Source organism: Salvelinus fontinalis, chromosome 14 (assembly GCF_029448725.1).
Source record: "Salvelinus fontinalis isolate EN_2023a chromosome 14, ASM2944872v1, whole genome shotgun sequence".
Taxonomy (NCBI): Eukaryota; Metazoa; Chordata; class Actinopteri; order Salmoniformes; family Salmonidae; genus Salvelinus; species Salvelinus fontinalis.
In genome coordinates, this window is record NC_074678.1 from 8,474,750 (window position 1) to 8,502,229 (window position 27,480).

The following is a 27,480-nucleotide window of genomic DNA, read 5'->3' on the forward strand; positions in this document are numbered from 1 at the left end:
TCTAGAATAGGGTTTCTTCAACCTTTTTCAGGTCCAGACCCAAATGAGAAGTATACTGTCCTCCAACGAGCCAAATGAGAAGTGTACTGTTCTCCAACGAGCCAAATGAGAAGTGTACTGTTCTCCAACGAGCCAAATGAGAAGTGTACTGTCCTCCGATGAGCCAAATGAGAAGTGTACTGTCCTCCAACAACCCAAATCAAAATGTGTGTGAATATACACTGACTTATACCAAACGTTAAGAACACCTTCCTAATATTGAGCGCCGTATTCTCATAACTCGCGACCCACTTCTCACATGCCCAGGTCCCCACTTTGGGTCCCGACCCATAGTTTGGGTCCCGACCCATAGTTTGAGAAACCCTGCACTAGAAAACCCTCTAGAAGCCAGCAGCTCTTGGAGGACACTGGAAGTTATTCAATGTTTTCCGTTTATGTTTTAAAGTAAAACCAACGTGTTTGGGCCCCGTAGCTTTCATCAGGGTTTTTCCCGTTCCCTCTGTTCTAGAAACGCAGAAACAGTAAATAATAATGAAAACCTTAAACTTTAGATCAGAAACACTGCAATAAGCCGCGCCTTAGTGTCTCCATCAACATGTCCAGTAAACAGAAAGTAACAGAGTTCCTGATAAATGAAGCAACAGTCCTTATGCTCTGTTTCCATTCTGGTAGATCACACCGTTCATGGCAACAGCCTCCCCAGATCACAGCCTCCCATGTCAACCGCCTCCCCAGATCACACCGTCCATGTCAACCGCCTCCCCAGATCACACCGTCCATGTCAACAGCCTGCCCAGATCACAGCCTCCCATGTCAACAGCCTCCCCAGATCACACCGTCCATGTCAACCGCCTCCCCAGATCACACCGTCCATGTCAACCGCCTCCCCAGATCACACCGTCCATGTCAACAGCCTCCCCAGATCACACCGTCCATGTCAACAGCCTCCCCAGATCACACCGCCTCCCCAGATCACAGCCTCCCATGTCAACAGCCTCCCCAGATCACAGCCTCCCATGTCAACCGCCTCCCCAGATCACAGCCTCCCATGTCAACAGCCTCCCCAGATCACACCGTCCATGTCAACAGCCTCCCCAGATCACACCGTCCATGTCAACAGCCTGCCCAGATCACAGCCTCCCATGTCAACCGCTTACCCAGATCACAGCCTCCCATGTCAACAGCCTCCCCAGATCACACCGTCCATGTCAACAGCCTCCCCAGATCACACCGTCCATGTCAACAGCCTGCCCAGATCACAGCCTCCCATGTCAACCGCCTCCCCAGATCACAGCCTCCCATGTCAACAGCCTCCCCAGATCACACCGTCCATGTCAACAGCCTCCCCAGATCACACCGCCTCCCCAGATCACAGCCTCCCATGTCAACAGCCTCCCCAGATCACAGCCTCCCATGTCAACAGCCTCCCCAGATCACAGCCTCCCATGTCAACAGCCTCCCCAGATCAATGGCTCCTTCCCGGTGATTTACCGAGCAACAACCATATAAATGATGTCACTGTTACAGTACTGGAGAAACAAGCTATTCTTCGCAGAATTTCTTCCCAAGAAGTTTTCTCAATGTATTCTACAATCAGCTTGTTGTTAAACTTTCCAGACACACATAAATAACTGCTATCTACCAAATCATTGCTAGTACAAGTAAACTAGTAGTTGACTGCTAGAAAGTTCTTCTAGATCCCCCAACATCTACAGACTGGGGTCACAGGGTTCACACTTTATAGACAGAACGAGTGGTATCACAATCAAAATGGCTGCCTTTTTGAGAATAGGGAAAATGCTTGTTTCCTGGATTTTAGCCAGTCCCTTCCTCTCCTCCCTGCTCGGCTCCAGGTCTCTCTCTCTCTCTCTTCCCTTCCCTTCCCTTCCCTTCCCTTCCCTTCCAGCTCTATCTGCTCTGCTCCTCCATTCCATTTATAAAAGGCACATTCCAGGCCGAGGTGTCTCTGCCACTGCTCTGGGTCTCTTTAGACACCCATTAATCTCTGCAGGCAGGACAGACAGGCAGTCAAAGGCCCCTTGTTTATTTCAGGCTGCGAGGTCCCCCGTCCCACACAGCTGTCTAGTTCACTCCCTCCCACTCACATCACCAGGTGACAAACACGGTAACACACAAACACGGTAACGCACAAACACGGTAACACACAAACACACAAACACAGTAACACACAAACACAAACACGGTAACGCACAAACACGGTAACACACAAACACGGTAACACACAAACACGGTAACACACAAACACGGTAACACACAAACACGGTAACACACAAACACACAAACACAGTAACACACAAACACAAACACGGTAACGCACAAACACGGTAACACAAAAACACGGTAACACAAAAACACGGTAAAACACAAACACAGTAACACACAAACACAAACACAGTAACACACAAACACGGTAACACACAAACACGGTAACACACAAACACACAAACACAGTAACACACAAACACAAACACGGTAACGCACAAACACGGTAACGCACAAACACGGTAACACACAAACACGGTAACACACAAACACGGTAACACACAAACACACAAACACAGTAACACACAAACACAAACACGGTAACGCACAAACACGGTAACACAAAAACACGGTAACACAAAAACACGGTAAAACACAAACACGGTAACACAAACCAAGTCGACATTGTATGAATAGTCTAGAATATAAATCAAATATAACAAACCCATTCTTTTCCGATGGGCTACACACTACATATAGAAGATATGTTAAAAAGAAGAAACTGAATTGTTTCCACCACACACACACACACACACACACACACACACACACACACACACACACACACACACACACACACACACACACACACACACACACACACACACACACACACACACACACACACACACACACACACACACCTGAGGGAGGTCATCCCAGCCAAACAAATCTCATCAACAACACCTCAGGGGAGATGCTTTGAGTTCATTTCGGATAACGAAGTGTGTGTGTCTGTGTGTGTGTGTGTGTGTGTGTGTGTGTGTGTGTGTGTGTGTGTGTGTGTGTGTGTGTGTGTGTGTGTGTGTGTGTGTGTGTGTGTGTGTGTGTGTGTGTGTGTGTGTCTGTGTGTGTGTGTGTGTCACGAGTCTGTCCCAACCCCCCGGAAACAATGAGACTGGGTCTTTCAAGAGCCTGTCTAGGGGAACAATGTCTCGGGTTAGACCAGGCAGGTGTTAGGAGACGAGTGTATTGTGAAAGGAACACACGCATGCACACCCACACCCACACCCACACCCACACCCACACCCACACCCACACACACACACACACACACAAAGGGAAAGCTAACTCCTTCGTGGAGGGGGGGGGGGGAGGGTTGAGCATACCCTCCAGCTCTACACTCAGCGAAAGGTTTTCATCTCAAAAGGACTTTATTGGCACGGGAAACATGTTTACATTTTCTGTCTCAGACACACCTCCTTCACATGCCTCACAATGGAGAGCAATTAGAGCATAATGAAGGTTGAATGGGAGCGCTGCTGAATCCGATTGGCCCCTCTGTCGCCTGATCCCTGACTGTAGACACCTGCCCCACGGCCCAAATGGTGTTCTATTCCCTACGGTGTGTAGTGCTCTACTGTTGACCGGGGTACAAGTAGTTCACTATATAACTGAATAGGGTGCCGTTTGACGTTCACGCCAGGGTGAAGGCTAGTCTGGTTAGGATCAGATCAACAAGGGCTAGATTAGCTTCTTGTGCTAAAGGCTAGCCTAGTTAGAATCAGATCACTAGGCTAGATTACCTTCTAGTGCTAAAGGCTAGCCTAGTTAGAATCAGATCACTAGGCTAGATTAGCTTTTATTGCTAAATGCTAGCCTGGTTAGGATCACAAGGTTAGATTAGCCTCATGCTAAAGGCTACCCTGGTTAGGGGGGGGGGGGGGGGGGGGCAGGTAGCCTAGTGGTTAGAGCCTTGGGTCAGTAACTATAAAGGTTGCTAGTTCAAATCCCCGAGCTGACATGGTAAAACTCTGTCGTTCTGCCTCTCAACAAGGCAGTTAAACAAACTGTCCCTGGGCCGTCATTGTAAATAAGAATTTGTTCTTAACTGACTTGCCTAGTTAAATAAAGGTTACAGGTAAGACCTGTGTACACAGCAGGCCAGATGTGACACAGCACTCCCTGCATAGAGATCGTGTTCTCATACGTCATGAGTCAGAGCAGGGGGTATATCAGTACTAGGTCCTGGCATAAAATTAAAAAAAAAGCCATTACCTTAAAAAAAAGAAAATGGTGATTTAGGGAGGCTGGTGTAAGACTCTCCTACCACAACTACTGACAACCCCACGGCCAGCCAATGACAAGGGACCCTGCCTCCTCCTACCTCACTACCTGGATCCCAAATAACAACCTGTTCCCTGTTTAGTGCATTACCGTGGGTCCTGATCCAAAGCACTGAATTATGGAGGGGCTTATTTATGTGTGTGTGTGTGTGTGTGTGTGCGTGTGTGTGTGAGTGTTTTCACTAGCAGCTACCTGACAGCCACTAATTATCACAGAAGGTAAATGATCCTTTTAATGAATAGCCCTGATGCTGGCCAGAAACCGCAGATTAAACATCAAAGGCCTACAGGGGCGGAGAGAAGACTGGAGGACGATGACATGCTAAGATGATGATTGTTCATTTCTTACAAAGAGGGATATGAGGAAGTGAGTGATCTGGAGAACTCTACTTTATAGTATATTTCTGGAAAAGAATGAAGACATCGAGGATGAAGAATGAAGACATCGAGGATGAAGGATGAAGACATCGAGGATGAAGGATGAAGACATCGAGGATGAAGAATGAAGACATCGAGGATGAAGAATGAAGACATCGAGGATGAAGAATGAAGACATCGAGGATGAAGAATGAAGACATCGAGGATGAAGAATGAAGACATCGAGGATGAAGGATGAAGACATCGAGGATGAAGAATGGAGACATCGAGGATGAAGAATGAAGACATCGAGGATGAAGAATGAAGACATCGAGGATGAAGAATGAAGACATCGAGGATGAAGAATGAAGACATCGAGGATGAAGAATGAAGACATCGAGGATGAAGAATGGAGACATCGAGGATGAAGGATGAAGACATCGAGGATGAAGGATGAAGACATTGAGGATGAAGGGTGAAGACATCCTTCATCCTCGATAGGGCAGTGCACTACTTTTGACCAGAGTCCATAGGGCGGCTGTCATGGGGGGGGGGGGGGGGGGGGGGGGGGGGACAACGTTCCAATAGGTCACAAGCCCATAGAGATCTGTTAAAACGTAGTGCACACAACTACACAGGGGAAAGGGTGCCGTTCAGGAAGAGCTACCCTAGACCGTTGACCTTCAGAGTGATAGCCTGTTGATTCCGCAGGCAGGAATCCAAATGATGTGGCCAATGCGGAGAGACGCGTATCAGAGATTCCTCACATACAAACAGCAGCCAGGTCTCATTCAAAGGTCTCAGCAACGTTACTTACGCTTGTTATTCATAGTGACCGCGGTATCATTACAACTATTTGGATTGGTACATACTTGACATGTAATGTATAAGCATTGCCATTCTTATGACAGTTTTATATTTGAAATAGTCTTTTACCACTCTCCTCAGTGATCAGTTGCCATAGTTCCGGGATCGTGAGTTTTTAATAGGCTATTTAGGGTGAGGATTCTAACCAATCAGATAAGTCTGAGATCCAATACAGTAGTCCTCTACATTATTTCACACGTTGACCTATCAGACTTACTTTTACTGGATCTTTTGTTCTCTCAAGAAATGAATAAAAGAGCTGAAAATCTACTACTTCTGCACTAGAGCTTCCTACATAGAAATATAATGAATCAAACATTCAAATTACCAGAGTAAGCAGTTCCAAGCCCTTTCTATAGATTATATTTCTATGGTTTGGATCAATGACTCATTATCACTTCTTCTGGAAGATTATGGCAGAGAGAGAGAGAGAGAGAGAGAGAGAGAGATGTGCCTCTTCTACACCTACTAACTCATTACCAACAGGAGAAAGTACAGAAACAGAGGAGGTCAGTAATCTGATTTATTCTATTTACGATAGCTGATAGTTTTAGGAGCATGAGGCAATTGATCACCTCAAGTACTTTGAACTGCCAGTAAATGACAGGGAAATAGAGGAGAGATGGCCCATAGACCTGGCCCGAGGGGGGGAATAACTGCCATTCTAGCCTCTCATCTCTTCTGACCTGTAATGTGCACTGTGCACCTTGGGTCAGTGCCCTGAGTGGTGGGTGAGTGACCAGGGGGAGGGAGGGCACTGTGGACCTTGGGTCAGTGCCCTGCGTGGTGGGTGAGTGACCAGGGGGAGGGAGGGCACTGTGGACCTTGGGTCAATCCCCTGAGTGGTGGGTGAGTGACCAGGGGGAGGGAGGGCACTGTGGACCTTGGGTCAGTGCCCTGAGTGGTGGGTGAGTGACCAGGGGGAGGGAGGGCACTGTGGACCTTGGGTCAGTGCCCTGAGTGGTGGGTGAGTGACCATGGGGAGGGAGGGCACTGTGGACCTTGGGTCAGTCCCCTGCGTGGTGGGTGAGTGACCAGGGGGAGGGAGGGCACTGTGGACCTTGGGTCAGTCCCCTGAGTGGTGGGTGAGTGACCATGGGGAGGGAGGGCACTGTGGACCTTGGGTCAGTCCCCTGAGTGGTGGGTGAGTGACCAGGGGGAGGGAGGGGCATTAACAGAGCTAGCAGGGTGGGTGGGGGGACCGTAGGTCTGGGCTGGTTGGGTAGGAGACTGACAGAGTGTCTAATCCATCTACACCTCATATATACCTGCCGGGGTGGGCAGAACAGCGGATTTTATCAACAGCAACACACCATGAAAGCAATTAAGAGTGGCGACTAAACAGCATGGCCCACCACAATCTGACGTGGAGCCTCCCTGGAGAAGGGGTAGAACCTGATACCTCACATTGAGGTAGAACCTGATACCTCACATTGAGGTAGAACCTGATACCTCACATTGAGGTAGAACATGATACCTCACATTGAGGTAGAACCTGATACCTCACATTGGGGTAGAACCTGATAACTCACATTGAGGTAGAACCTGATACCTCACATTGAGGTAGAACCTGATACCTCACATTGAGGTAGAACCTGATACCTCACATTGGGGTAGAACCTGATACCTCACATTGAGGTAGAACCTGATACCTCACATTGGGGTAGAACCTGATACCTCACATTGGGGTAGAACCTGATACCTCACATTGAGGTAGAACCTGATACCTCACATTGGGGTAGAACCTGATACCTCATATTGGGGTAGAACCTGATACCTCACATTGGGGTAGAACCTGATACCTCACATTGAGGTAGAACCTGATACATCACATTGGGGTCTGCTTCCCAAATGGCACCCAGTCAAGGGCACATTGGCAGATTTTTCACTGAGTCGGCTTCGGGGATTCCAACCAGCGACCATTCAGTTACTGGCCCCACGCTCTTAACCGCTAAACTACCTGCCACCCCATGGACTCAGGTCAAAAGTAGTGCACTATATAGGGAATAGGGTTCCATAGAGCTCTGGTCTAAAGTAGTGCACTATATAGGGAATAGGGTTCTATAGGGCTCTGGTCTAAAGTAGTGCACTATATAGGGAATAGGGTGCAATTTGGGACAAACCTAGAGGGGATAAAGGCGGATAGAGAGATCCCACGCTTTAATACCTCCCACTCACGGAACTTAAAAGAGTTGAGCTGCCACCTGAGAAACCACCAGGGATCCTAAAGGAGATAGCAGGTTTGTTACCGGAGAGGTGGGATCCTAGAGGAGACGGCAGGTTTGTTACCGGAGAGGTGGGATCCTAGAGGAGATAGCAGGTTTGTTAACAGAGAGGTGGGATCCTAAAGGAGATGGCAGGTTTGATACCAGAGAGGTTGGGATCCTAAAGGAGATAACAGGTTTGTTACCGGAGATGTGGGATCCTAGAGGAGACGGCAGGTTTGTTACCGGAGAGGTGGGATCCTAAAGGAGATGGCAGGTTTGATACCAGAGAGGTTGGGATCCTAAAGGAGATAACAGGTTTGATACCAGAGAGGTTTTATTTACAACTTCACAATAAAAGTGCTCCAGCAACATTATTTAGAACACTTGATTAACGACACAATATGCATGATGGTTCATTTAAGCAATAAGGCTCGAGGAGATGTGGTATATGGCCAATATAACACGACTAAGGGCTGTTCTTAAGCACAACACAACGCGGAGTGCCTGGATACAGCCCTTAGCCGTGGTATATTGGCCATTTACAGTGGCTTGCGAAAGTATTCACCCCCATTGGCATTTTTCCTATTTTGTTGCCTTACATCCTGGAATTAAAATTGATGTTTGTGGGGTTTGTATCATTTGATTTAAACAACATGCCTACCACTTTGAAGATGCAAAATATTTTTTCTTGTAAAACAAACAAGAAATAAGACAAAAAAACAGAAAACTTGAACGTGCATAACTTTTCACGTACCCCAAAGTCAATACTTTGCAGAGCCACCTTTGCAGCAATTACAGCTGCAAGTCTCTTGGGGTATGTCTCTATAAGCTTGGCACATCTAGCCACTAGGATTTTTGCCCATTCTTCAAGGCAAAACTGCTCCGGCTCCTTCAAGTTGGATGGGTTCTGCTGGTGTACAGCAATCTTTAAGTCATACCACAGATTCTCAATTGGATTGAGGTCTGGGCTTTGACTAGGCCATTCCAAGACATTTAAATGTTTCCCCTTGAAACACTCGAGTGTTGCTTTAGCAGTATGCTTAGGGTCATTGTCCTGCTGGAAGGTGAACCTCCGTCCCAGTCTCAAATCTCTGGAAGACTGAAACAGGTTTCACTCAAGAATTTCCCTGTACTTAGTGCCATCAGTCATTCCTTCGATTCTGACCAGTTTCCCAGTCCCTGCCGATGAAAAACATCCCCACAGCATGATGCCTCCACCCCCATGCTTCACTGTGGGGATGGTGTTCTCGGGGTGATGAGAGGTGTTGGGTTTGCGCCAGACATAACGTTTGCCTTGATGGCCAAAAAGCTCAATTTTAGTCTCATCTGACCAGAGTACCTTCTTCCATATGTTTGGGGAGTCTCCCACATGCCACACCAAACGTGTTTGCTTATTTTTTTCTTTAAGCAATGGCTTTTTTTCTGGCCACTCTTCCGTAAAGCCCAGCTCTGTGGAGTGTACTGCTTCAAGTGGTCCTATGGACAGATACTCCAATCTCCGCTGTGGAGCTTTGCAGCTCCTTCAGGGTCATCTTTTGTCTCCTTATTGCTTCTCTGATTAACACCCTCCTTGCCTGGTCAGTGAGTTTTTGGTGGGCAGCCCTCTCTTGGCAGGTTTGTTGTGGTGCCATATTCTTCCAATTTTTTAATAAGGGATTTAATGGTGTTTCTTGGGATGTTCAAAGTTTCAGATATTTTTATATAACCCAACCCTGATCTGTACTTCTCTACAACTTTTATTTTTTAGAATTCTTTTAAACAATTTTTTTTTTCCATTTCACTTCACCAATTTGGATTATTTTGTGTATGTCCATTACATGAAATCCAAATAAAAATCCATTTAAATTACAGGTTGTAATGAAACAAAATATGAAAAACACCAAGGGGGTGAATACTTTTGCAAGGCACTGTATCACAAACCCCCGAGGTGCCTTATTGCTATTAGAAGCTGGTTACCAACGTAATTAGAGCAGTAGCAATAAACGTTTTGTGATATCTGTGGTATACGGTCGGATATACCATGGCTGTCAGCCAATCTGCATTCAAGGCTTGAACCACCCAGTTTATAATCTTAAATAAACCATTAAGTAAATACTGTTGTTAGACTAACTGGTATGATCGGTTTTGTGAACGCACCTCTACTCCTGTTTGATCACATTACCCCTTTACTTTCTTGCAAATGATTTCTGTCTCTTCTCAAGAAAATTATACATCTGTGAGAGCATTCCAAACCAAAGATGTGGATGTGAATATCTTTGAGAAATCTTAAAGTCTCCAAAACCCCTTGGGAAATTATTGAATTCCGCCAAAGTTCTCTTTCAATATTCCTCTTATCATAGAAGCACTGTGGCTTTCCCTAAGCACAGTCAGTCTTGTGTGGCTGGATAAAAAATAATGGGACTCGTTTTACCCCCTCTATTTTGCAAATCCCTATTGTGAGCAAGAGTGGTGAACTGACCCCAGATTAAAAACCCACAAGATGGGGGGTCTTAGATCTCAGCTGAAGTCCTCTATCTACACCCCCCTCCACTCGCGACTAACAGTGTGTGTTGACAACAGTACTACACAGTAGAAGCAGAGAGGAGTGGTCAAGTATAGGTAGATAGACTCGTCACCTGAGCACTAACACTAGTGGGCTTTAGGAGAACAAATAGACACAGCTGTTTAGATCTAACAACCATTTTAGAAGCCATTTTATAAAGTGGGGAGAGTAGCAGATTGACACCAGACTGTCATCACACCAGGAGACTGTCATCACACCAGACTGTCATCACACCAGGAGACTGTCATCACACCAGACTGTCATCACACCAGGAGACTGTCATCACACCAGGAGACTGTCATCACACCAGGAGAATGTCATCACACCAGACTGTCATCACACCAGGAGACTGTCATCACACCAGACTGTCATCACACCAGGAGACTGTCATCACACCAGGAGACTGTCATCACACCAGGAGACTGTCATCACACCAGACTGTCATCACACCAGGAGACTGTCATCACACCAGGAGACTGTCATCACACCAGACTGTCATCACACCAGGAGACTGTCATCACACCAGGAGACTGTCATCACACCAGGAGAATGTCATCACACCAGACTGTCATCACACAAGACAGTCATTACATGGGCTTGCTCCTACCTATCTTTCCGATTTGGTCCTGCCGTACATACCTACACGTACGCTACGGTCACAAGACGCAGGCCTCCTTACAGTCCCTAGAATTTCTAAGCAAACAGCTGGAGGCAGGGCTTTCTCCTACAGAGCTCCATTTTTATATAAGGGTCTGCCTACCCATGTGAGTGACACAGACTCGGTCTCAACTTTTAAGTCTTTATTGAAGACTCATCTCTTCCGTAGGTCCGATGATTGAGTGTAGTCTGGCCCAGGCGTGTGAAGGTGAACGTAAATGAACCGCCCTTGCTGTCTCTGCCTGGCCGGTTCCCCTCTCTCCACTGGGATTCTCTGCCTCTAACCCTATTACAGGGGCTGAGTCACTGGCTTACTGGTGCTCTTTCAAGCCGTCCCTAGGAGGGGTGCGTCACTTGAGTGGGTTGAGTCACTGACGTGATCTTCCTGTCTGAGTTGGCGCCCCCCCTTGGGTTGTGCCGTGGTGGAGATCTTTGTGGGCTATACTCGGCCTTGTCTCAGGATGGTAAGTTGGTGGTTGAAGATATCCCTCTAGTGGTGTGGGGGCTATGCTTTGGCAAAGTAGGTGGGGTTATATCCTGCCTGTTTGGCCCTGTCCGGGGTATCGTAGGACGGGGCCACAGTGTCTCCTGACCCCTCCTGTCTCAGCCTCCAGTATTTATGCTGCAATAGTTTATGTGTCGGGGGGCTAGGGTCAGTCTGTTATATCTGGAGTATATATCCTGTCTTATCCTGTGTCCTGTGTGAATTTAACTATGCTCTCTCTAATTCTCTCTCTCTTTTTCTCTCTCTCTCTCTCTCTCTCTCTCGGAGGACCTGAGCCCTAGGACCATGCCTCAGGACTACCTGGCCTGATGACTCCTTGCTGTCCCCAGTCCACCTGGTTGTGCTGCTGCTCCAGTTTCAACTGTTCTGCCTGCGGCTATGGAACCCTGACCTGTTCACCGGACGTGCTATCTGTCCCAGACCTGCTGTTTTCAACTCTCTAGAGACAGCAGGAGCGATAGGGATACTCTGAATGATCGGCTATGAAAAGCCAACTGACATCTACTCCTGAGGTGCTGACCTGTTGCACCCTCTACAACCACTGTGATTATTATTATTTGACCCTGCTGGTCATCTATGAACATTTGAGCATCTTGGCCATGTTCTGTTATAATCTCCACCCGGCACAGGCAGAAGAGGGCCACCCCTCATAGCCTGGTTCCTCTCTAGGTTTCTTCCTAGGTTCCGGCCTTTCTAGGGAGTTTTTCCTAGCCACCGTGCTTCTACACCTGCATTGCTTGCTGTTTGGGGTTTTAGGCTGGATTTCTGTACAGCACTTGTGACATCAGCTGATGTAAGAAGGGCTTTATAAATACATTTGATTGATCACACCAGGAGACTGTCATCACACCTGACTGTCATCACACCAGGAGACTGTCATCACACCAGGAGACTGTCATCACACCAGGAGACTGTCATCACACCAGACTGTCATCACACCTGACTGTCATCACACAAGGAGACTGTCATCACACCAGACTGTCATCACACCAGGAGACTGCCATCACACCAGGAGACTGTCATCACACCAGACTGTCATCACACCAGACTGTCATCACACCAGGAGACTGTCATCACACCACACTGTCATCACACCTGACTGTCATCACACCAGGAGACTGTCATCACACCACACTGTCATCACACCAGACTGTCATCACACCAGGAGACTGTCATCACACCAGACTGTCATCACACCAGGAGACTGTCATCACACCAGGATACTGTCATCACACCAGACTGTCATCACACCAGACGACTGTCATCACACCAGGAGACTGTCATCACACCAGACTGTCATCACACCAGACTGTCATCACACCAGACTGTCATCACACCACACTGTCATCACACCAGACTGTCATCACACCAGGAGACTGTCATCACACCAGGAGACTGTCATCACACCAGACTGTCATCACACCAGGAGACTGTCATCACACCAGACTGTCATCACACCAGGAGACTGACATCACACCAGGAGACTGTCATCACATCAGGAGACTGTCATTACACCAGGAGACTGTCATCACACCAGACTGTCATCCCACCAGACTGTCATCCCACCAGACTGTCATCCCACCAGACTGTCATCACACCAGACTGTCATCACACCAGGAGACTGTCATCACACCAGGAGACTGTCATCACACCAGGAGACTGTCATTACACCAGGAGACTGTCATCACACCAGACTGTCATCACACCAGACTGTCATCACACCAGACTGTCATCACACCAGACTGTCATCTTTACAGACAAACTAATGGAACCAATAAACCCACTGTCCTTTATGTTTAGTGTCGTTAGCAGACAGTTAGAAACGGTTAAACTGCATAAAAAGCATATTACAGAAATATCTTAATGACAATTTTCATAAAACTATGAGATAAAAGTAATGTGACCAGGACTGTAATAGAAGTATATTCTACCCTCTACAAAAATGATTTGACTTGCTCAAAGTGAAGCGATATTTGAAAAGGCATTATATAATCATAAATAAACAAACAAAACCCTTACTGACTGTAATGACAGTCGTTAGTTGTCACGTCCATTATCTGTCATTAGGAAAAAAAGAACATGGCTAACTTTCTATCATGTATTTTCTTTCCCGAAGACCAGAAGGTATTATTTGCTTTTCCAGATGGTTATTTTAGTTATTTATTATTATTTAATGCCTATGTCACACCTGTAATTCTAACTGCCAAAACATATGTTAACCCTACATTTCTGGTTCCAGTAAATTATATAGTGGCTCCATTTTGGACAACCATAAAAATAAATCATTTTAGTGATCCTCATGTAGCTTACTCATACAAACATTTTACATTCTTTAAATTATTCCATTTAACCATCTTGAACTATGATACATTATTTTAGCCTATATTGTTTCCATACAAAGGGACATTTTCTTGTTCATCAACAACGTGAATCCACCTCTGCTCCACAATGCTCATCAAATCACACCTCCCGTCTTCAGATCCAACGTTCAATCACAACCACCATTTTATCTACTGTCTACAAAATCAAACACAGGAACACGACAGACTCACGCAATAACGTTGCAAGACAAGTTGGGGAGACGATTCAGAGATTATTATATTCATTTACATTTCTGTAATGTAACAATTAGATAATCAAATAAAATCACAGCCTTAAAATCACAGCAAAGCAATGCAATCCAGGCCATAATTAATGAACCCTCATAGTCTTGTCTAATGACTGTTAAAACACTGATGGAACTATTAGAGCTATAGTAACTATTGGAGCTATTGAAACTAAAATAACTATTGGAGCTAATGGAACTACTGGAGCTAATGGAACTATTGGAGATAATGGAACTATTGGAGATAATGGAACTACTGGAGCTAATGGAACTATTGGAGATAATGGATCTATTGGAGCTAATGGAACTACTGGAGATAATGGAACTACTGGAGATAATGGAACTATTGGAGCTAATGGAACTATTGGAGATAATGGATCTATTGGAGCTAATGGAACTACTGGAGATAATGGAACTACTGGAGATAATGGAACTATTGGAGATAATGGAACTACTGGAGATAATGGGACTATTGGAGCTAATGGAAATATTGGCGCTAATGGAACTATTGGAGCTAATGGAGCTACTGGAGCTAATGGAGCTACTGGAGATAATGGGACTACTGGAGATAATGGAGATAATGAAACTACTGGAACTACTGGAGATAATGGAACTACTGGAGATAATGGAACTACTGGAGATAATGGAACTAATGGAGCTAATGGAACTACTAGATAATGGAACTAATGGAGCTAATGGAGCTAATGGAACTACTGGAGCTAATGGAACTACTGGAGATAATGGAACTAATGGAGCTAATGGAACTACTAGATAATGGAACTAATGGAGCTAATGGAGCTAATGGAACTACTGGAGCTAATGGAACTACTGGCGGTAATGGAACTACTGGAGCTAATGGAGCTACTGGAGATAATGGAATTATTGGAACTACTGGAGCTAATGGAACTACTGGAGATAATGGAGATAATGTAACTACTGGAGCTAATGTAACTACTGGAGCTAATGTAACTACTGGAGATAATGTAACTACTGGAGCTAATGGAACTACTGAAGATAATGGAGTTAATGAAACTACTGGAACTACTGGAGCTACTGGAGATAATGGAACTACTGGAGAAATGAAACTACTGGAGCTAATGGAGCTACTGGAGCTAATGTAACTACTGGAGCTACTGGAGATAATGTAACTACTGGAGATAATGTAACTACTGGAGCTAATGTAACTACTGGAGCTAATGTAACTACTGGAGATAATGTAACTAATGGAGCTAATGGAACTACTGAAGATAATGGAGTTAATGAAACTACTGGAACTACTGGAACTACTGGAGATAATGGAACTACTGGAGAAATGAAACTACTGGAGCTAATGGAGCTACTGGAGCTAATGTAACTACTGGAGCTACTGGAGATAATGTAACTACTGGAGATAATGTAACTACTGGAGCTAAGGTAACTACTGGAGCTAATGTAACTACTGGAGATAATGTAACTACTGGAGCTAATGGAACTACTGAAGATAATGGAGTTAATGAAACTACTGGAACTACTGGAGCTACTGGAGATAATGGAACTACTGGAGCTAATGGAACTAATGGAGCTAATGGAACTACTGGAGCTAATGGAACTACTGGAGCTAATGGATGTAATGGAGCTAATGGAACTACTGGAGATAATGGATGTAATGGAGCTAATGGAACTACTGGAGATAATGGAACTACTGGAGCTAATGGAACTACTGGAGATAATGGAACTACTGGAGCTAATGGAACTACTGGAGATAATGGAACTACTGGAGCTAATGGAACTACTGGAGATAATGGAACTACTGTAGATATTGGAGACAATGGAAATACTGGAGATAATGGATCTAATGTAACTACATGAGATAATGTAACTACTGGAGATAATGATCTACTGGAGATAATGGATCTACTGGAAATAATGTAACTACTGGAGATAATGCATCTACTGGAGCTAATGTAACTACTGGAGATAATGGAACCATGGTGAGTCAGTAGTTCTGATTCCAGATGTTAACAGTGCTAATGGTAGAGTCCAGGGCCACATCTCAACAGGACAGGGTAGCGGAGCAGAGCAGCCATTTCATACAGAGCCTCTTCCTCTAATCAACACACACTCCAGGTGTTTACATTCCCCTGCACACACACACACACACACACACACACACACACACACACACACACACACACACACACACACACACACACACACACACACACACACACACACACACACACACACACACACACACACACACACACACACACACACACACACACACACACACAAAACCCTGCACACACGCAGATAGACACATACAAAGCCACTGAATCGAAACACAAACGAAAAGTAGTCTGCTGCCTAAACATCTTTCTCCATTTGTTTGTCTGTGAGTGCCACAGACAGATTTAAAAGAATCACTTTGTTTTCACCTATTTCAACTTTAACTTTATGTTAAAGCCCCCAATACCACCACTAAGCCCTAAGCCGCCAATAAACTCCGACACCAAATCACATCAAAAAAGATTTCATGGGGTGAAAATTGAAAGTATAGAAATGGCAGTAACACTACTATAAGGTTTTGATATATTTAGCATTTCACCAGTCCAACCACTCCAACCATGGAGCTCCATGGAGCCAAGGGGACGTTAGAGGTCCCTGATGCCCCCAGTAGGAGCCTCCTCCCTGGGTCTTACCTCGCTGTACGACGTGGGCGTCCCCGTCTCCAGATACAACATGTTGGCGCTGAGGTTAAGCAGTGCTGCTGCTGTGTGCTCCACTGACTCCAGGATGAAGCTACACCTTCTGGTCCCTGTTCTCAGTCTGAATGAACGAGTGGCTACGACGACTATGGATGACAACAGAACAGGACAGGCAGAGAGTCTCTATAGGAATTTATGGGAAGGAGATATATACCAGGGGGGGTTGAGAGGAGGAGGGGTCTGAGGAGCTACCTGTCCAATACCTGGGGTGGTGAGTCCACACCCATCTCCTTGACTACCTCTCTCTCTGCTAAGACAGACAAACAGCTCACTCAGATCATTCCATTCAATACAACCAGGACAGTTAATACAGCTCACTCAGATCATTCCATTCAATACAGTCAGTACAGTTAATATAGCTCACTCAGATCATTCCATTCAATACAGTCAGTACAGTTAATACAGCTCACTCAGTTCATTCCATTCAATACAATCAGGACAGACAAACAGCTCACTCAGATCATTCCATTCAATACAGCCAGGACAGTTAATACAGTGATTGCTTTCAATGCAACCTGATTTATATCAACTTACTGCACATTTCAGTGCGTCCTATCATTTTCTAAGGTAAAAGCACTTCTGATTTGATACATTATCCCCTTCTCTGTTGTACAGAACAACTCAAGGTGACAAGACGCAGCTCTGAATATCCACAACGACTAGCACATTCTAACGTCCATAAAATGCTACCAATGCTGAATGGAACTGAACGGACGTCTACTAGCTGAACGTGTGGTCTGACGTAGACGCGGCAAAGAAGAGCAGATATTTGCTCATGTAAAACAGGCAACAACACATTCTAATATTTTCAAGGCGTTATGCATTTCCTGCACTTTTACTATAACCTCTATCCTCAAGAAAGGACTGATGCAGAGCCACACCCTGATAACAAAAAAACAATAAATGAATAGCACATTGAAGAGGCTAATGAATAGCACATTGAATAGCACATTGAATAGGCTAATGAATAGTACATTGAATAGGCTAATGAATAGCACATTGAATAGGCTAATGAATAGTACATTGAATAGGCAAATTATTAGTACATTGAATAGGCTAATGAATAGTACATTGAATAGCACATTGAAGCCTCGTTACTAACCGGTACCCCCTGTATATAGCCTCATTACTAACCGGTACCCCCTGTATATAGTCTCGTTACTAACCGGTACCCCGTGTATATAGCCTCGTTACTAACCGGTACCCCCTGTATATAGCCTCGTTAATAACCGGTACCCCCTGTATATAGCCTCGTTACTAACCGGTACCCCCTGTATATAGCCTCGTTACTAACCGGTACCCCCTGTATATAGCCTCGTTACTAACCGGTACCCCCTGTATATAGCCTCGTTACTAACCGGTACCCCCTGTATATAGCCTCGTTACTAACCGGTACGCCCTGTATATAGCCTCGTTACTAACCGGTACCCCCTGTATATAGTCTCGTTACTAACCGGTACCCCGTGTATATAGCCTCGTTACTAACCGGTACCCCATGTATATAGCCTCGTTACTAACCGGTACCTCCTGTATATAGCCTCGTTACTAACCGGTACCCCCTGTATATAGCCTCGTTACTAACCGGTACCCCCTGTATATAGTCTCGTTACTAACCGGTACCCCGTGTATATAGCCTCGTTACTAACCGGTACCCCGTGTATATAGCCTCGTTACTAACCGGTACCCCATATATATAGCCTCGTTACTAACCGGTACCCCCTGTATATAGCCTCGTTACTAACCGGTACCCCCTGTATATAGCCTCGTTATTGTTATTTTTTAAATATTTTCTTCACTCTTTCTTGAACTGCACTGTTGGTTAAGGGCTTGTTAGTAATCATTTCACAGTAAGGTCTACACTTATTGTATTTGGCGCATGTGACGAATAAAGTTTGATTTGACAGTGAAAAAAACTGTAAACAAATGTCACCAATATGCCCGTATGTAATCAGATCTGTAGTTAGCTAGGCCTACACGTCAACATTATCAAGTGCTAGGCTACATTGCAGACAGTACTTCAACCTGAGTGGCCGGAGGTATTAAAGGAGGGGTGGTTGATGACAGTGCAGGGTAAGTGGGTTGAAGGTGGGGTAAATTCTATTCCTACAGGACAAGAAGGGGAAAGTCTCTCTGACCCGAAGTTAAACTCTTTCAAAAGAGTCACTAAACCTCACTCCTCTATAACCTGGAGCCATCTAGAGTGATTGTCTGCAATCAGCAGCCACACCCAGACCTAGGGATGTAAATTAAACTAGCCACACCATGACAGGTCACCAAGGGATGGAAATTAAACTAGCCCTCTAGCCAGACAGTCACCTAGAGATGGAAATTAAACTAGCCCTCTAGCCAGACAGGTCACCTAGGGATGGAAATTAAACTAGCCCTCTAGCCAGACAGGTCACCTAGGGATGGAAATTAAACTAGCCACACCCAGACAGGTCACCTAGGGATGGAAATTAAACTAGCCACACCCAGACAGGTCACCTAGGGATGGAAATTAAACTAGCCCTCTAGCCAGACAGGTCACCTAGGGATGTAAATTAAACTAGCCCTCTAGCCAGACAGGTCACCTAGGGATGGAAATTAAACTAGCCCTCTAGCCAGACAGGTCACCTAGGGATGGAAATTAAACTGGCCCTCTAGCCAGACAGGTCACCTAGGGATGGAAATTAAACTAGCCCTCTAGCCAGACAGGTCACCTAGGGATGGAAATTAAACTAGCCATCTAGCCAGACAGGTCACCTAGAGATGGAAATTAAACTAGCCCTCTAGCCAGACAGGTCACCTAGGGATGGAGCGAGCGGTCGCATTTGCATTCGCTCTGCAGGTAGTATAACTTTTCATTACATTTCATTACATTTCATTATAGTACAACGGTTTAATTTGTCTAACCTTAGCAATTTCTTCTTAGCTAGCTACTTAGCCGTCTGTGTATAAAAGATAATTGCGTAATTATCGTATTTCGTCGCCTATCGTAGTCCACACTGCTATCTGCCCAGCAGCTAGCAAACGTCCACCGTCTACCGAATAGTAGTATAACTTTTCATTACATTTCATTATAGTACAACGGTCTGATTTTCATTTTCATTACAGTACAACGGTTTGATTTGTTTGATCTTAGCTAGCTACATAGCCGTCTTTGCATCAAACATAATTGTGTAGTTATTGAGGTTCGCCAGCCAGCTATTTTCGCCCTAACGTAACGCAACGTAGCCAACACTGCTAGCTAGCCAGCTTGCCACCGAATAGCAGCATTGTAGAAACGAGTGCATTACAACGGAACGACTTGATCAGTGTAGTGTTGGCTGACTACACAGTTGTCTTTGCTATCTTTGATTTGTATTTGTTCGATCCTAGCTAGCTACTTAGCTGGCTACATAGCCGTCTTTGTATCGGTGATGATTGTGTAGTTATCAAGGTTCGCTGAGGTTCGCTAGCCAGGTATTCTCGCCCTAACGTAACGTAACGTAGTAAACCCTGCTAGCTAGCCAGCTAGCCACCGATTAGCAGCACTGTAGAAACGATTACATTACAACGGTACGACTTGACTTGTGTAGTGTTAGCTAGCTACATAGTTTTCTTTGCTATCTTTTTATCTAAGATAATTGTGTAGCTTTGAGTAATTATCGGTTAGCTAGCCAGCTATTTTTCGCCTGCCGCGCTGCCGTCCTCCTACCTAGCCAACACTGCTAGCTAGCCAACTTCTACCGAATAGCAGCACTGTAGAAACTTACATTACAACGGAACGACTTGATTAGCGTAGTGTTAGCTAGTTGTCTTTGCTGTCCTTGTATCCATGATAATTGTGTAGTTTAGAGAACTTTAGTGAAATTGTCGAGGTTACCTAGCCAGCTTCACTTTCAACAACGTAGCCACTGCTAGCCAGGCTACTTCACCAGCCAGCAGTACTATATCATTTTAGTCAATAAGATCTTGTATTTTATTTTTATTTTTTTGCAACGTAAGCTTAACTTTCTGAACATTCGAGACGTGTAGCCCACTTGTCATTCTAATCTCCTTTGCATTAGCGTAGCCTCTTCTGTAGCCTGTCAACCATGTGTCTGTCTATCCCTGTTCTCTCCTCTCTGCACAGACCATACAAACGCTTCACACCGCGTGGCCGCGCCCACCCTAACCTGGTGGTCCCAGCCCGCACGACCCACGTGGAGTTCCAGGTCTCCGGTAGCCTCTGGAACTGCCGATCTGCGGCCAACAAGGCAGAGCTCATCTCAGCCTATGCGTCCCTCCAGTCCCTCGACTTCTTGGCACTGACGGAAACATGGCTCACCACAGACAACACTGCTACTCCTACTGCTCTCTCTTCATCTGCCCACGTGTTCTCGCACACCCCGAGACCTTCTGGTCAGCGGGGTGGTGGCACCGGGATCCTCATCTCTCCCAAGTGGTCATTCTCTCTTTCTCCCCTTACCCATCTGTCTATCGCCTCCTTTGAATTCCATGCTGTCACAGTTACCAGCCCTTTCAAGCTTAACATCCTTATCATTTATCGCCCTCCAGGTTCCCTTGGAGAGTTCATCAATGAGCTTGATGCCTTGATAAGCTCCTTTCCTGAGGACGGCTCACCTCTCACAGTTCTGGGTGACTTTAACCTCCCCATGTCTACCTTTGACTCATTCCTCTCTGCCTCCTTCTTTCCACTCCTCTCCTCTTTTGACCTCACCCTCTCACCTTCCCCCCCTACTCACAAGGCAGGCAATACGCTTGACCTCATCTTTACTAGATGCTGTTCTTCCACTAACCTCATTGCAACTCCCCTCCAAGTCTCCGACCACTACCTTGTATCCTTTTCCCTCTCGCTCTCATCCAACACTTCCCACACTGCCCCTACTCGGATGGTATCGCGCCGTCCCAACCTCCGCTCTCTCTCCCCCGCTACTCTCTCCTCTTCCATCCTATCATCTCTTCCCTCTGCCCAAACCTTCTCCAACCTATCTCCTGATTCTGCCTCCTCAACCCTCCTCTCCTCCCTTTCTGCATCCTTTGACTCTCTATGTCCCCTATCCTCCAGGCCGGCTCGGTCCTCCCCTCCCGCTCCGTGGCTCGACGACTCATTGCGAGCTCACAGAACAGGGCTCCGGGCAGCCGAGCGGAAATGGAGGAAAACTCGCCTCCCTGCGGACCTGGCATCCTTTCACTCCCTCCTCTCTACATTTTCCTCTTCTGTCTCTGCTGCTAAAGCCACTTTCTACCACTCTAAATTCCAAGCATCTGCCTCTAACCCTAGGAAGCTCTTTGCCACCTTCTCCTCCCTCCTGAATCCTCCTCCCCCTCCCCCCCCCTCCTCCCTCTCTGCAGACGACTTCGTCAACCATTTTGAAAAGAAGGTCGACGACATCCGATCCTCGTTTGCTAAGTCAAACGACACCGCTGGTTCTGCTCACACTGCCCAACCCTGTGCTTTGACCTCTTTCTCCCCTCTCTCTCCAGATGAAATCTCGCGTCTTGTGATGGCCGGCCGCCCAACAACCTGCCCGCTTGACCCTATCCCCTCCTCTCTTCTCCAGACCATTTCCGGAGACCTTCTACCTTACCTCACCTCGCTCATCAACTCATCCTTGACCGCTGGCTACGTCCCTTCCGTCTTCAAGAGAGCGAGAGTTGCACCCCTTCTGAAAAAACCTACACTCGATCCCTCCGATGTCAACAACTACAGACCAGTATCCCTTCTTTCTTTTCTCTCCAAAACTCTTGAACGTGCCGTCCTTGGCCAGCTCTCCTGCTATCTCTCTCAGAATGACCTTCTTGATCCAAATCAGTCAGGTTTCAAGACTAGTCACTCAACTGAGACTGCTCTTCTCTGTATCACGGAGGCGCTCCGCACTGCTAAAGCTAACTCTCTCTCCTCTGCTCTCATCCTTCTAGACCTATCGGCTGCCTTCGATACTGTGAACCATCAGATCCTCCTCTCCACCCTCTCCGAGTTGGGCATCTCCGGCGCGGCCCACGCTTGGATTGCGTCCTACCTGACAGGTCGCTCCTACCAGGTGGCGTGGCGAGAATCTGTCTCCTCACCACGCGCTCTCACCACTGGTGTCCCCCAGGGCTCTGTTCTAGGCCCTCTCCTATTCTCGCTATACACCAAGTCACTTGGCTCTGTCATAACCTCACATGGTCTCTCCTATCATTGCTATGCAGACGACACACAATTAATCTTCTCCTTTCCCCCTTCTGATGACCAGGTGGCGAATCGCATCTCTGCATGTCTGGCAGACATATCAGTGTGGATGACGGATCACCACCTCAAGCTGAACCTCGGCAAGACGGAGCTGCTCTTCCTCCCGGGGAAGGACTGTCCGTTCCATGATCTCGCCATCACGGTTGACAACTCCATTGTGTCCTCCTCCCAGAGCGCTAAGAACCTTGGCGTGATCCTGGACAACACCCTGTCGTTCTCCACTAACATCAAGGCGGTGGCCCGTTCCTGTAGGTTCATGCTCTACAACATCCGCAGAGTACGACCCTGCCTCACACAGGAAGCGGCGCAGGTCCTAATCCAGGCACTTGTCATCTCCCGTCTGGATTACTGCAACTCGCTGTTGGCTGGGCTCCCTGCCTGTGCCATTAAACCCCTACAACTCATCCAGAACGCCGCAGCCCGTCTGGTGTTCAACCTTCCCAAGTTCTCTCACGTCACCCCGCTCCTCCGCTCTCTCCACTGGCTTCCAGTTGAAGCTCGCATCCGCTACAAGACCATGGTGCTTGCCTACGGAGCTGTGAGGGGAACGGCACCTCAGTACCTTCAGGCTCTGATCAGGCCCTACACCCAAACAAGGGCACTGCGTTCATCCACCTCTGGCCTGCTCGCCTCCCTACCACTGAGGAAGTACAGTTCCCGCTCAGCCCAGTCAAAACTGTTCGCTGCTCTGGCACCCCAATGGTGGAACAAACTCCCTCACGACGCCAGGACAGCGGAGTCAATCACCACCTTCCGGAGACACCTGAAACCCCACCTCTTCAAGGAATACCTAGGATAGGATAAAGCAATCCTTCTGCCCCCCCCCCCCCCTTAAAAGATCTAGATGCACTATTGTAAAGTGGCTGTTCCACTGGATGTCATTAGGTGAATGCACCAATTTGTAAGTCGCTCTGGATAAGAGCGTCTGCTAAATGACTTAAATGTAAATGTAAATGGATGGGAATTAAACTAGCCACACCCAGACAGGTCACCTAGGGATGGAAATTAAACTAGCCACACCCAGACAGGTCAAATAGGGATCGAAATTAAACTAGCCCTCTAGCCAGACAGGTCACCTAGGGATGTAAATTAAACAAGCCCTCTAGCCAGACAGGTCACCTAGGGATGGAAATTAAACTAGCCCTCTAGCCAGACAGGTCACCTAGGGATGGAAATTATACTGGCCCTCTAGCCAGACAGGTCACCTAGGGATGGAAATTAAACTAGCCCTCTAGCCAGACAGGTCACCTAGGGATGGAAATTAAACTAGCCATCTAGCCAGACAGGTCACCTAGGGATGGAAATTAAACTAGCCCTCTAGCCAGACAGGTCACCTAGGGATGGAAATTAAACTAGCCCTCTAGCCAGACAGGTCACCTAGGGATGGAAATTAAACTAGCCACACCCAGACAGGTCACCTAGGGATGGAAATTAAACTAGCCACACCCAGACAGGTCACATAGGGATCGAAATTAAACTAGCCCTCTAGCCAGACAGGTCACCTAGGGATGTAAATTAAACTAGCCCTCTAGCCAGACAGGTCACCTAGGGATGGAAATTAAACTAGCCCTCTAGCCAGACAGGTCACCTAGGGATGGAAATTATACTGGCCCTCTAGCCAGACAGGTCACCTAGGGATGGAAATTAAACTAGCCCTCTAGCCAGACAGGTCACCTAGGGATGGAAATTAAACTAGCCATCTAGCCAGACAGGTCACCTAGGGATGGAAATTAAACTAGCCCTCTAGCCAGACAGGTCACCTAGGGATGGAAATTAAACTAGCCCTCTAGCCAGACAGATCACCTAGGGATGGAAATTAAACTAGCCCTCTAGCCAGACAGGTCACCTAGGGATGGAAATTAAACTAGCCCTCTAGCCAGACAGGTCACCTAGAGAAGGAAATTAAACTAGCCCTCTAGCCAGACAGGTCACCTAGGGATGGAAATTAAACTAGCCCTCTAGCCAGACAGATCACCTAGGGATGGGAATTAAACTAGCCACACCCAGACAGGTCACCTAGGGATGGAAATTAAACTAGCCACACCCAGACAGGTCACCTAGGGATGGAAATTAAACTAGCCCTCTAGCCAGACAGGTCACCTAGGGATGGAAATTAAACTAGCCCTCTAGCCAGACAGGTCACCTAGGGATGGAAATTAAACTAGCCCTCTAGCCAGACAGGTCACCTAGGGATGGAAATTAAACTAGCCCTCTAGCCAGACAGGTCACCTAGGGATGGAAATTAAACTAGCCCTCTAGCCAGACAGGTGACCTAGGGATGGAAATTAAACTAGCCCTCTAGCCTGACAGGTCACCTAGGGATGTAAATTAAACTAGCCCTCTAGCCAGACAGGTCACCTAGGGATGGGAATTAAACTAGCCACACCCAGACAGGTCACCTAGGGATGGAAATTAAACTAGCCACACCCAGACAGGTCACCTAGGGATGGAAATTAAACTAGCCCTCTAGCCAGACAGGTCACCTAGGGATGGGAATTAAACTAGCCACACCCAGACAGGTCACCTAGGGATGGAAATTAAACTAGCCACACCCAGACAGGTCACCTAGGGATGGAAATTAAACTAGCCACACCCAGACAGGTCACCTAGGGATGGAAATTAAACTAGCCCTCTAGCCAGACAGGTCACCTAGGGATGGAAATTAAACTAGCCCTCTAGCCAGACAGGTCACCTAGGGATGGAAATTAAACTAGCCCTCTAGCCAGACAGGTCACCTAGGGATGGAAATTAAACTAGCCCTCTAGCCAGACAGGTCACCTAGGGATGGAAATTAAACTAGCCCTCTAGCCAGACAGGTCACCTAGGGATGGAAATTAAACTAGCCCTCTAGTCAGACAGGTCACCTAGGGATGGAAATTAAACTAGCCCTCTAGCCAGACAGGTCACCTAGGGATGGAAATTAAACTAGCCCTCTAGCCAGACAGGTCACCTAGAGATGGAAATTAAACTAGCCCTCTAGCCAGACAGGTCACATAGGGATGGAAATTAAACTAGCCCTCTAGTCAGACAGGTCACCTAGGGATGGGAATTAAACTAGCCACACCCAGACAGGTCACCTAGGGATGGAAATTAAACTAGCCACACCCAGACAGGTCACCTAGGGATGGAAATTAAACTAGCCCTCTAGAAAACAGGTCACCTAGGGATGGAAATTAAACTAGCCCTCTAGCCAGACAGGTAACCTAGGGATGGAAATTAAACTAGCCACACCCAGACAGGTCACCTAGGGATAGAAATTAAACTAGCCCTCTAGCCAGACAGGTCACCTAGGGATGGGAATTAAACTAGCCACACCCAGACAGGTCACCTAGGGATGGAAATTAAACTAGCCACACCCAGACAGGTCACCTAGGGATGGAAATTAAACTAGCCCTCTAGCCAGACAGGTCATCTAGGGATGGAAATTAAACTAGCCCTCTAGCCAGACAGGTCACCTAGGGATGGAAATTAAACTAGCCCTCTAGCCAGACAGGTCACCTAGGGATGGAAATTAAACTAGCCCTCTAGCCAGACAGGTCACCTAGGGATGGAAATTAAACTAGCCCTCTAGCCAGACAGGTCACCTAGGGATGTAAATTAAACTAGCCCTCTAGCCTGACAGGTCACCTAGGGATGTAAATTAAACTAGCCCTCTAGCCAGACAGGTCACCTAGGGATGGAAATTAAACTAGCCCTCTAGCCAGACAGGTGACCTAGGGATGGAAATTAAACTAGCCCTCTAGCCAGATAGGTTACCTAGGGATGGAAATTAAACTAGCCCTCTAGTCAGACAGGTCACCTAGGGATGCAAATTAAACTAGCCCTCTAGCCTGACAGGTCACCTAGGGTTGGAAATTAAACTAGCCCTCTAGCCAGACAGGTCACCTAGGGATGGAAATTAAATTAGCCCTCTAGCCAGACAGGTCACCTAGGGATGGAAATTAAACTAGCCCTCTAGCCTGACAGGTAACCTAGGGATGGAAATTAAGCTAGCCCTCTAGCCAGACAGGTCACCTAGGGATGGAAATTAAACTAGCCCTCTAGCCAGACAGGTCACCTAGGGATGGAAATTAAACTAGCCCTCTAGCCAGACAGGTCACCTAGGGATGGAAATTAAACTAGCCCTCTAGCCAGACAGGTTACCTAGGGATGGAAATTAAACTAGCCCTCTAGCCAGACAGGTCACCTAGGGATAGAAATTAAACTAGCCCTCTAGCCAGACAGGTGACCTAGGGATGGAAATTAAACTAGCCCTCTAGCCAGACAGGTCACCTAGGGATGGAAATTAAACTAGCCCTCTAGCCAGACAGGTCACCTAGGGATGGAAATTAAACTAGCCCTCTAGCCAGACAGGTCTACTAGGGATGGAAATTAAACTAGCCCTCTAGCCAGACAGGTCACCTAGGGATGGAAATTAAACTAGCCCTCTAGCCAGACAGGTCACCTAG

General features: G+C 46.7%; 1 protein-coding gene across 8 annotated transcripts in view; it reads right to left on the minus strand.

The window, feature by feature from the left end:
* LOC129869457 (tumor protein 63-like) overlaps positions 1–27,480 on the minus strand; it is a 272,771-nt gene that overhangs the window by 66,631 nt on the left and 178,660 nt on the right. Inside the window, exon 1 of one of the 8 annotated variants that reach the window (XM_055943897.1) lies at positions 16,771–17,029. The exons of the other annotated variants lie outside the window; for them this stretch is intronic. Coding sequence (XP_055799872.1) covers positions 16,771–16,812 — 42 coding nt within the window. The 5' untranslated portion in view covers positions 16,813–17,029. Of the gene's footprint in view, positions 1–16,770; positions 17,030–27,480 lie in introns of those variants that run through there. 8 annotated transcript variants of the gene reach the window in all.